General features: G+C 38.7%; 1 protein-coding gene across 2 annotated transcripts in view; it reads right to left on the reverse strand.

Moving 5' to 3' along the window:
- slit3 (slit homolog 3 (Drosophila)) overlaps positions 1-12,908 on the reverse strand; it is a 244,250-nt gene that overhangs the window by 33,322 nt on the left and 198,020 nt on the right. For both annotated transcript variants that reach the window (XM_026182115.1, XM_026182123.1), the window contains 5 exons: positions 11,236-11,310; positions 9,566-9,709; positions 8,002-8,145; positions 5,283-5,446; positions 1,968-2,100 (listed from right to left, as the gene is read on the reverse strand). In XM_026182115.1, the coding sequence (XP_026037900.1) occupies positions 1,968-2,100; positions 5,283-5,446; positions 8,002-8,145; positions 9,566-9,709; positions 11,236-11,310 (660 nt within the window). The remainder of the gene's footprint in view (positions 1-1,967; positions 2,101-5,282; positions 5,447-8,001; positions 8,146-9,565; positions 9,710-11,235; positions 11,311-12,908) is intronic.

A 12,908-nucleotide genomic window follows, 5' to 3' on the forward strand; every position in this document is an offset into this window, starting at 1 on the left:
TACTTAGGGCTGGACCAGGTGACCCTGAATCCTCCCTTTGTTATGCTGCAATAGATGTAGGCTGCCGGGGATTCCCATGATGCATTGAGTTTTTCCTTTCCAGTCACCTTTCTCACTCACTATGTATTAATAGACCTCTCTGCATTGAATCATATCTGTTATTAACCTCTGTCTCTCTTCCACAGCATGTCTTTATCCTGTCTTCCTTCTCTCACCCCAACCGGTCGCAGCAGATGGCCCCGCCCCTCTCTGAGCCTGGTTCTGCCGGAGGTTTCTACCTGTTAAAAGGGAGTTTTTCCTTCCCACTGTCGCCAAAGTGCTTGCTCATAGGGGGTCATATGATTGTTGGGTTTTTCTCTGTATCTATGAAGCGCCTTGAGGCGACTTTTGTTGTGATTTGGTGCTATATAAATAAAATTGAATTGAATTGAATTAATGTCCTGGGGTGTTATTAGAGAGAGAACATTAGCCAACATGTGCCGGTACGTAGCAAATAAAAAAGGGAATTTTTGGCCACACTAAAAGATTCTTTATTTAATAGCATCCGTGTTCATTAGAACACCTTCACGTGTACTTCTCTTTCCTGGAGGAGGACACAAATGCAGGTGATCAGAAGGGGAATTCCACATAGTGAATTAAAAAGGCAGCAGCCACTCTAGAAGGGGTGCAGTGCTTACATGGGGTAGTGCTTTGAACGGGGAGATGGTCAAATTTAAATGACTGTGATGCTGTTATAGTGTTGGGTTGCTGAGCTTTATGATTGCATCTTAATGATGTCTGTGTTTTTACTATGTTTAAAGGGAAGAAAAAGGGGGAACTGTTACATTATGTTATATGAGCAAAGTTCTGTGTTAGACATACAGAGAATTTTCACATTCGGGCGTTTCTTTCTTGCTTTCTAATATTGTGAGAAACAAAATAAAGGTATACACACAAGCATACACATATTTTATGATGCATTGGTCTCTGTTTGTCTCTCTCAGGTCATAAGTAGGTCATGTGGACAGTATGATGGAGTGTCTTCTTCAGCCTGATCAATACCTAATCACTGCTATTGACCCTGTGGAGCAGGCCTATTTCACAGCTAGAGGGGTTCCTCTGTGGTTGTGCGTGAGCATGTACGTGTGTGCAATAATTCACCATTACTTTGTTCCTACTTCTTTTTAAATTTCCTAATCATAATTAACATTAAGCCTTGTTTTATCTTTGATGATTAAGAATGTCTCTTTATTACAAGGATTCCTGATAGCTTGAAATTAATGAAAGATATAGAGCAATTCTCTTGAAGCACCAATTTAATCATAAAGCAAACAAACAATTATTCATATTTTTTACATTATTTCTACAAAAGATTATTTATTTTTTTAAATGGACATTTTATTGAGGTTAATGACTCTGATTTCACCTAATTATTATAGGAAACAGCATGAAAAATAGTCACTGCTCTGGTGAAATTTGATATGAGAGAAAAATGTGTATTGAAGCAATTGACACTGTAGCATTAAAACTAGTTATAAAGCAATTTTTAAGATGGTATCATGATAATACCTCTCAACTATATAAGATCCTACTGTGTAGTGGTAGTTAGATTTAATAACTGGGTTGCTTCATAGATTTGTAACATCAGCATGTAATTATATACAAGCACAAGTACGTCTACTGTATACCTAAAATCCTAAAGACACAAAAAGAAAGAAAGCAGGAGCATGTGCGTAATTCACTAATTGCTGTGCTAGTTTCTGAAGCAGGAGAGCAAACTGCAGCATCACTAATGCACTGCAGCAAAGTGGGACTATATGTGTTTATGGAACTTTTGCATGCTATTTGACGGCATACAATTTTTTCTGTGACTGTATATGCATGCTATAATTGATGTCTGTTTCTGAATGTTTGAGTATGCACATTCATGTAGTGAAGCTTGTGTATGCATGTGTGTGTGTGTTACAGTGCAAGCAAGCCTGTCTCACAGCTCAGTGGTGTCCTTGGGAATGCCCTTGGGCAGAGAGTGCAGCCCTCTGTTGCTGCATCGCACCACGCCGTCTGAGCACGTGCAGACGTCAGGACAACCAGACGCAGGAAGGCAACCATTATCCTCAGCACCTGGAGAGAGGGGAGTAGAGAGAGTAGGATATTAGCATGAGGAGGAGGAGGAGGAGGAGATAGATGGATAAATAGAGGTGCAGAGAAAAAACAACAAAGAGAGGAAAAGGGAGGAAAAAAACAGCTTTCGAAAAAAAGTTAGGACAAAACAGGGAGAGAGAAAGAGCTAAGAGAGAAAAAGGGACAGATAGAGATACAGCTTGAACAATAAGTAAGACACTTGCTCAAATCAACTCAGCGCTTTTTAGAAGTACTCAGACCAGATATTGCTAAAAGCTATATGGATGTATTTCAACATATGGCTCAGCACATGCAGCTGGGGCACAGAGATTTTAAAAATCCTCAGATGATTCAGGAAACCAACAAACCAAAAAAACCCAAAACTGAGCAGATGTTTTGGGGGTTGAAAGGATGACAGGCAGTTGCAGCAATAAAATGAAAGCTGAAACCTCTATAGTCAGTTTTAACTAACTTGCATGTGAATATTCTCCAATTAAAATTTTATATTTTTATTTCTGCAAAAAGTCACACATTAAATTTTTAATCCTTTTAATTACATTTTCTTTTAGCTTCAAGAATTTTGTTACTTCCCAAAATTTCTTGAGGCACTTTTTAGCCTTGCTGTCAAAGTATTTAGCACAAAACGTTGTAAGGTTTCAGTTCCGAACATTCCACACACAGGCACAATAACACACAGTAGGGACAAAAAAACATCTGAGTGATTGTAATAATTTTACCATTAAGCGATAAGGAAGGTCAGAAACTAGAGCAGAGTGTTGTTCTTGGCTTGAAATGCTCCCATTTCCTTGACTGGCATGTAAAGCTCACAGCTTTTATCTAGCAAAGCAGTATGTAAATAGTTGAACTGTGGTCCCAAATGTAAAACAAGCCGAGTTAAAACCATAATAAAGGATAATGAGGAGCGGACATAAAGCCAATCACAACACAACTTGCAATCTCAATATGTGTGTGTGTTTGAGTACTGGAGAGAGCAGTAGGAACAGTAAAAAGAAAGGCCTAGTTTACACGCATGTACAGTTTGCTGCTGATTGAATGAATTCAATGCTGATTTAAATGCTTGTGCATCTACATCCTGATTTTGCTGCACATTTAGTTTCCTAAATAGCTGCCTCCCCCTGTCCTATGGCCATTTTCCCATTCACTTTGTAGTGTTCTAATTGCGCTAATGTCTAAATGTCAAGTAAATGGGCGCTTACGTGCCAGTGAGTAGAGCAGTGCATGCATGTGTATCTGCGTGTCTAATCTGATGTGTGTACCTTGTGAGTCCACGGGGAGGTGTAGCCGTGGGCTGACTCACTCTACAGTTGGCTGATTGAACTAACATCTAAATGTGCGCTAAATATCTTCTCACAAATTCAATTAACTTTACCTTTCCCCCGGCTCCCTCTGGACACCTTAACAGCCATTTTACTCAACTATAAATAGACTGGACATGGGACCTTGGTTCACGGCGTGCTCGTGTGTAAGTATGCGTGCCCCTTTGTTTCTGGTCTTCTGTGAACCGCTTTGAGAATTACACTTTCAAGTGTAACGTTTTAGCATCACCAAGAGGTTATGCTTAATAGTACGGACACCTGGCAGGCAGGGAGGATGCCTTCAAACCTCTGTGAGCTGATTGGCCTTGAGCCAAAGAACAACTCACTTGAAGCTGGTAATGATCTAGATCCAAGATTTTGACTATCTCAACCTAAAATGCAATAAAGAGATGTAATTTAATCAAATTCTACATTTTAACAGTTAATTACCATTTTGCATGAACGAGTTCTAGTAGAGCTGCCACTTTAGAATGAATTGAGATACATTTTGACAATTGCAAGGATACGAGGACATGAATTCATGTTTGTGCAGCTCAGTGAATGTTGATGTAGCTTTGTGTGTGTGTGTGTGTGTGTGTGTGTGTGTGTGTGTGTGTGTGTGTGTGTGCGTCCGTGCGTGTGTGTGTGTGTGTGCAAGATGCAACAATGAATATCAAGATCTGATAACATCTTAGAGTTTCCTTACTTGAACCAATCCAGCTAACGACTTTCCAAACTCATTTTCAGTAAATGGCTGCAGCACAGCTACAGGAAATTAGAAAAGTGTAATGAATTTAAAAAAAAACTGAGGAGGGACAGAGAGGCACTACCAGATAGAAAGAGAGCAAAAGGGCGATCGAAAAAAGTTTAAAGTGTAAAAGCTACACAGAAAGCAAAGAAGGGAAAATAAAGACAAATGTAATAAACGCGAGAGCCAAACCACACTTTGTATATGGCGTCAAAGTTGGCGGCCAAGCCGACAGCCTAAGTTGCTATAGGCAGGCATCGTCGTGGTAACAACAACGTCACTGTAGCAACCACAAGCTGATGTCATCTGAGGCTGCTGTATGCCAGTGGTTACTGATCGTTCTGTCCTCACAATACCCTACTGAAGTGAGACCGAAGGCATGAAATGACAGAGTATCTGGTAATTTTGTTAAATCTGGATCACTGATGTTATAACCAAATCTATTCCCATCCAAACCAGAAGGTTTGTGCATATCTGAGGATTTTGTGATGTGAATATAGATGCAAAGAACAATGCGTTTTGGTAGCAGTAGGCTTAGTCTGTGCTGTGATTAGGACTCGAGGGGGAGTGAGGTCAGACATCAGTTGATACGCTGTGGACAATCCTTGAATGTAGTGCTAATTAAGTGCCACGTATATGTGATCATCTGTGTTCTCACTTTTTGTTTTTAGTGGATTAAATTTAAAGTTAAGATTTGAACAGCGCTACAAATTGGACGACTCATTACACAACACACAAGTGTTTTATTGTTATTTTCCTCGCCCAAATACATATTTGACATTATTACTGAATAAACAATTTTCCTATGTAGGGTTTTGAAAGTCAGGAAGCCCCTCAGTTATTATTAGTACGATTCAAGGACACATTCAGTTCACCTTTCAGTTGCTTCACTCATCCTTTTATCTGCACAGGACACACAGCCGCTGACTGACACATGTCATTTATTTCAGGTTTAAGGCTGTGACCTTTTTGTTTTCCACACAGTTTGGTGTATCAGTTGTAACATCCTGTGTGGCCGACCAAACCAAACACCAAGAACTGTGGTTTTAATTCTACTTAACTAAAACAAAAACAAATACTTGGCTTATTGGCAAAGAATGGAAAATAGAAAGTCTCACCATCACATGTAAAGTCTGGGGTAGCCACATCCTGGATAGGAATCTCCTTCAGGAAGGCTGGCTTCTGACAGCGGGGATTTCCACTCACCACCCTGGTCTTCTTTAGCCATTGACCCAGCCAGGCCAAGTGACAATCACACACATATGGGTTGGACAGAAGATTACTAAGGAAATAATAAAGGACAGATGAGAGCAAGAGAGAGGAGGAAGGAAATAAATGAATCAGGGTAAGTTTAAATCCTACCGCACAAAGTTACATAACATCCATTCTTACAATATAAGGTATTTATCATCACAAACATTTTCCTTGACTTTGCATCCAGACAACTCGCACACCCCAAATTAGACCGTAACATACAAGCAGCACAACAAAACGACAACGAGAAGAGCAACGAGGACAAAACAGACTTTGTTCTGAATTTATTTTGGAAGCCGTTCAGAGGGATAATAATGGCAGTGCTTTATATGGTATTTTGGTGAGTGATACATTTGAATAAATTTAGATAGAAGACAAAGCAAGCCACGGGCTAAAGGGGAAGGGGAAAGGAATGAGGAAAGGTTATCGGCTGTTTTTATTCATTTTGCAAAGAACAGGGGAGATGGAGAGAGAAAAGGAAAAAGTAGCAGATTGAGAAACAGGGAAAAAGAGAAAGAAAAGAGAAAAGGTTATCTGCTCATTTTATTCATTTTTGATCACCACCTCTCTCTGCATTTTGTTGCTTTTGTAACACAGTTCATGTAATATTTATGCTGAGCCATATTTAAACTGAAAAGGGTGGAAAGGACGCGTTAGCAACACATACGAGACAGGCAGCATCCCTAAACCAAAGCTGCTCTGGGCATCTAAAATCTTGTGGCACATTCAAGTTGTAGGTTTGTTGTGGCTTTTTACAATTATTAGTATAGTTAAACGTTCATTCTTAAATGTGTGACCAATGTGTTGAATGCAAACATTAAAGGTAAGAACAAATCCTGGCACTCATCTAATATTTGTGGGCAACTTTGTAACAGATGAAGCTTGACAATGTTGCTGTCTGATTTTGTTTTGGCCCCTGGCATCTTCTTCTCAGCTCGCTGCCAGTGATTTAGATTCAACAACGTTCAGCAATGTCTTTCAGAAATATCAACAGTGAGCTACACAGAAAAAGAGATTTAAGGATGCTGTTACAGAAGGTGGTGTACCTGAGAAAATTTAAGGAAACAGTTCTGTGAAGTATAACCATTGGTATAGTGGAAAGTCCCCATGTTGTGTCTAAAGATGTGCAAGTGTCACATTGCTGTTCACGTTGTCCTCTGCTAAACTAATAAACCTAAATGCTGCTATATGTGCTATAATATTAATGGGGTGCTGCCACAGATAGGGACAAGTTATTTACTCATTTCCTTGTAATGAATTGACCTCACTGCATGGCAACTAAACCTAAGCTAAATCCCTTCCTTCCCTTTCAGCGTGTTAATCTTTTAATTACATGGACAAACTCTATAGGGAAACGAAGCACTAAGAATGGAGACAGATATTCGAAAGAGCAGGAGTGAGAGAGAAATCGAGGAAAGATAGGAGGGAATGAACAGAGGGTCTAGAAATAAAAACTATCCATCTTTCTTTCATGCCAGACAGCAAGCAGATGTTTGAATACAAATCAAGTGTTACTACAAAGCCAGTGAAAAACACGCTGAAACAAAGAATGAATGTGTCAAAGGATGAATGAAATTTGATATCTTATAATTATTAACACCGAGAGACTCTGACTTTATGCAACAATAAATATATCTGTCCTCATCCTCTGTGTCCACATTTTCCCTTTCATGTCTTCCATCGTTGTTCCCAAAAGAGTCAGGCAGGAACTTGAATCAGAGATGACAGGTACACAGCAGGACAGAGAGCAAGAACAAAAGGTGGAACAAGGGAAGGAAGCACAGAGAGAAATAAAGACAGCAGAGAGGATGTGAGAAGACTTTTTTTTTTTTGCAAAGTCTGTCTACCTTGTGAGGAATAAAAGAATCAACCTTTCATGTTTTATTAAGCTGATAAAATCTATTATTTACAACATGGGTGGTCAAGTGATTGAAGAAAAAACACTCATTCACTTCTCAGGCTTCCCAGTCTCTTTGTCCTAAGAAAAATGGTAGGTGGACGGTTAGTGCTTATCATAGTTTTATTGGATTAGAGTTATTATTTGCAGTTCTGTGTAAAGACTTAACACCAATCAGCATCACACAAATTAAAGCATGCTTGAAAAAAACATGCACAAAGCAGATAAACGAATAAACGAATACACCGATTCTCGAATTCACGTCTTGTCGTAGCAGTTGTGAATCTTTGGGAAGATAACAGCAAGCTTGCAATTGGTCTTGTGTGCCAATGTGGGTGTGGGTGTGCAGATGCTGAAAAATATTTAGCTTTGATAACAAATGCCCCGGGATTCAGACCAATCTAGTCGATAATGATGGAGAGCATCTGTGAGGAGAATAGTGTCCAGAGAACAACATGTGTGCAAACGTTGGGGCGGGAATGTGTGTGTATTGCTTGGAAGACAACTCCCACAGCAAGGCTATGAAAAATTAGGGGATAGAGGAAGATAGTGAGAGACAAACAAGCAGTGAGATTGGAAGACAGACACAAAGTGAGAGATGGGATAAATGATGGGATGGAAATGAAAAAGCAAAACAGGAAAATGAGCGACAAAAAGGAGAAGAAATTGTGACGGATGTGGCTTACATGGTGGACAGGGAGTGCAGGGTGGAGAATGATCCCGGGGCGATGCTGGAGATCCTGTTGTCATACAGTGACAGCAGACGGACGGAGCTCAGACCTGTAAAGGTACTGTTGTCAATACAGCTGATCTGGTTGCTCCGTAGCATGCTGGAAACACAAATACAATAGATTAATAAATGAAAGCAAACACAATACTTACTATTGGCTCTTTTTCACTGTCTATGTCACAAACTACATTAAAGTCAAGGCTTAGAATAATCCAGCGTTTCACATTTCTAACCTACTTAATATGAAGTTTTGAGTTTTAAAAAAATGTACTAATAAAATAAGGAAGGCTAGATAAAAAGAGACAGCCCAGCGAGATAAACGAATACAACCTATAATGACATGGACAAAAGATAAAAGAGAAAGGAGTGGATTTAAACCAGTCCCTATAGGACAGCCGTGGCAGACTCTGTAATATGACATTAGCCTTTGACATACAGTCATGTGGGATCATGCTAAGTGAGTTAGTTAGCATTAGCAATCTCTGGGACAAGCTAACCTAGTTAGCAAGGCTATTACTGGAGCAGGGAGCCCTCTTTACATAATACAGAGACAGCCATGATACCATTAGAGAGTCATTAGGCAGCATATATATACATGATAAGATTAGCTAGTCATTACTGAGTATACACAGACAACATTAGTTCGTGATTTTATACACTACCCTGTAACCCCTAATTGGACACTAGGCTCTTTAAAGTGGGTGTCCAAATTGGAGGAACAACAATATGCTGTCATTAGCCTTAATTTCAATGTAAGTGAGTAAACAATGCTTTCTTTTTTAGACCGGGGAAGAAAAACACACTACTATGTCAGGTGCTAATACAAACTGTACTCTGTTAAGTCTTTGACAACAAGCTAGTACTGATGTTATACAAAGAAAAAAAAGGAAATAAATAAATAAAGACATATACTGACTGATCTTATAAAAGAAGAATAGCCTTTTTTTAGACATGCTCTCAGAGACCAAATCTTCTTAAATATCATTAGAGATAAAGATGAAGCAGTGGAGTATAATGGACTTTAAAAGCCAAGAATAAATGTAGTTATATAAATAAAGTTAAAAAAAAAACCCAAAACGTTCATATTGTCTTCTGAGGGTAATATGAATAACAGGGCTGCGTTGATTAGAGTGAATAATTGATTCAAAAGATTTGACAAATTTAAAATAAACAGGACTGACCTTAAAAAATGTCATTTGAGTGGGATCTTGAACTCAAAATAACACTTTTGAACCACATTTTCAACAATTAGGTTTACATATTTTTTTCAGAACAGGTGCCATTTACACAAAAACTGTGTTCAAGCATGCTGTGCATAGATTATTTTCACATGGGTTGGGCTGCAACTGTAGAATGGGCCCTTGTGTTCAGTGGTGTTCAATTATTTGCCTACATCCTAGCATAAAATCAATTAATTTCACTTCCATTATCCTAAACCTATTCTAACTTTCAAATGAAATTTCCGTAAGTCTTATTACACAACAAGTACACACATATACACTGCTGTGAACTATACTTACAGGGTTTTCAGGCCACTGAGGCCTCTGAACATGCGTCCCTGCAATCCGGTCAGCTTGTTCCCCGTTAGCAGCAGCTCCAAAACTCCACCTGCTCCATCAAATGCCCCTTCACGGATGTCTTTCAGTTTGTTGTTGCTCAGGTTGCTGCAGGAGAGATCACACAACATTCATAGCATTTTTACTTTTGTATTTAGATATTTTACCTGTACATGTTTGCTTGAGCCATCATGCATGTTTTTCTAACACAACCGACAGCAGCAACAAGATAATGGAAATGCAGGCGCGCAGCATTTTGAAGACACAGACATGCATGCAAAGCATTCCCAGTTTAATTGCAGTAATTAATCATGTCCCTTCAACTAATAAATGTTAACCTTCTTTTCTTTCATCTTAATATCCTTCTCTTAGACATTAGATATTCAGATAACAGAGCCTGCCATCACTATATCTGATAAAAAACACCAAGCGTGTTCAAATAAAACTAAAAGAACAAAGTGGTACAAACCAGTTAAAAATGGCTTCTTTCTCTCTTTCATGGACACAATAAAAGAAATGAAAAGGATGAGTGCTTGGCCTCAAAGACAATAATTGGGGATGATAGCTATCACACATACTGTAGTCTTCATTCATAGGTCAATTGTGTTTCCTATTATCGGGTTTACTGAAGATGAGAGAAGGTGGAGGATGAGACTGGAAAGACAGGTTTAAAAAAACGTGTAAAATAAAAACAAAAAAATGTGATAGCAAATGTAAGGATAACAGAAAATGTGAGGTAAGGTGAGGAGAAGCGAGGAAAGGAGGATAGGAGGAAGGAATTGAGAGAAGGAAAATGGAAATGAGAGCTCGCCAATCTATATTGTCAGTGACACTGCTAGATGGTTAGCAATTTCCTCTCCAATAAATCAACTTCTGGTCTCTGCTCTGTCTTTCTCTATCTCTCCCTAACACACACACACACACACACACACACACACACACACACACACACACACACACACACACACACACACACACACACACACACACACACACACGAGCACAAACCTAGAGTAGTTTGTAGATAAGAACTGACTGTAAATCTGAACGAAGGCCCATCTTCTATTTCCATTTCATATTTGCTTCCTGCATACTTCCAATCCACCCTTCCCTTTTCTCCATCTCTGTGTTCCTCCCATCCTCTTGCCTGTGCTCAGTCGATCTTCTTCCGGTATCTCTACTATTTTACTTTCCTCTTTTCCTTTTTTCTTTTTTCTTCTTTCATTTTTCTCTTCAGTTTTACTTTTGACTTCCAGTTTCATTCTCTTTCTTTATAACACCTGCTTATTTCTGTCATGAATATGGAATCAATCTCATCACTTATTATCAAAATAAAGAGTAAAAAAAGAAAGCCAAAGCCTATTGTATTCTCTTCAGATAAATAATACCTCCATTTTCTATGCCAGGTCCACTTTACATAATTTTTAGAGGAGTAAGACATTACTGGACTTATACATAATACAATATTAAATATATTAAATTAAATAATAAAACCTTTGAATCATATAATGGAAGTGCCTCTTTAAAAAAAAAAAATATTAAAAATAATAATAATAATAATAATAATAATATACATATATATATATATATATATATATATATATATATATATATATATATATACATACACTTACATTTTTCTCAAATTTGGCAGCTTCTTAAAAATCCCTGTAGCCTCCAGGACAGCAATCTCATTGTCGTTTAACCGCCTACAGAGAGGAAGATGGAGAAAGGGAGTTAGATTTTTATTCTTTCATGAAACAAACTGCTTTAGTGCACACAAGTGAATTTCTACATACACAGAGAAAAAACAGGCAGAAAATAAGGGTGGGATGGCCACATGTAAGTTGAGAGGACTTCAGAGACTTTGCAAATATGATGCAACACAAAACAACACAGGGATGAAAAAAGAAAATCAGAAGAGAAGAGAAGAGAAGAGCAATGAATCTTTTATATGTAGTCATCAATAGCCACACTGCCCTAAGCCAAGAGAAAACAGTTTGAGAGATAGGAAGCTAGACATCTGGTTTATTGAGGTAATTTGTACTAAAAGGGCGCTGCTAAAAGGATGCACTTTGTGTACGTGTATGTGTGAAAGCAGCAGAGCAAGAAAAATCCACGAAAGAAAGTGAAAGTTCAGCTCAAGGGGACAATTTGTAACGAGATATGAGGGGGTTCAAAGATGGATTGGCCTGGATAAACACAGACTGAAATAATACACTGAAAAGCCTGAAGTAGGTTCTGATGGTAGGAGAATGATGCCTCTTTTATTGCTGCGTTTATTTGCATATTTTGACAGTATCAAAAACACATCTGATCTCTTCATCATCTGATCTGGCCCCAATGTGGCCTGACAATGTACAGCACATTTAATAAAGTGCCTATAATTCTCATAAGACTGATGTCATTCTTATTAAATGCTCCCAAGGCCGATGTCAATGATTTTTATGGCTAGCAGAAAGAGTCCCAAAGACAGACAGACGAGACAAAGAGAGCAAAAAGTATATAAGCCCTCAGCTGAACCACAGCCTCCCCTGATTTCCCCTGATAAGGCAGGTTACAGGCCATGAACTGACAGCTTGTGTGTTTGTTTCTGTGTGCTCACGATTGTGGCCTTCAGAAAATACTGGGTGGTTGTGTTCTTAAGGAAAAGGAAGGCTAGAGAGAGAAAAGGTGTAGAAAATACTAGAAACTCTGATGTGCCCTCTAACCAACCATAAAGGACAAAGTATACATTTCTGACATGACGTACCCTGGGGACGGATAGGGAGAAAAGGAGGGAGGATTGGCGAGGTTCACAGTGAGAAAAAGAACCAAAGAGAGAAAGAGAGACGGATAAATTGGGGGCTAATGGTCTGTGTAGTGCTGGCATTATTAGTTATCTAAAGTGGCAGCTGTGGCTGAATTCACCATCATACAACTAACCTCCATAAGTAATACTGTGACAACCATCCTGTGTGTGCCTTAATGCTGTAGTATCCCCATCCCCTGAAGCTTTTCTACATTACTATCTCACTGATAACCATAGCAGAAGCTCTCCATCCTTCTCCTGCATTTTAAAGCTGCAGGTGATTTAGCATTATTAGGTAAAACTTTTTTTTCTGTCTGGATTCCAATTTCCTCTTTCCTTAACTTACTGAATGTGTGATTAAGATTAGTCAAGGTGCTGAAAGTAAAATGAGCTGTTTTTAGCACAACACTTTTTTCTCGTGTTCTGAATCAAAAGTCAAAGATTGGCATGTATTTTATCGCTTAAAAGCGGTGGGGTTTTTTTCAAATCACATCATTATGTTTTATGTTAATTTTG

Source organism: Astatotilapia calliptera, chromosome 2 (genome assembly GCF_900246225.1).
Source record: "Astatotilapia calliptera chromosome 2, fAstCal1.2, whole genome shotgun sequence".
Classification (NCBI taxonomy): domain Eukaryota; kingdom Metazoa; phylum Chordata; class Actinopteri; order Cichliformes; family Cichlidae; genus Astatotilapia; species Astatotilapia calliptera.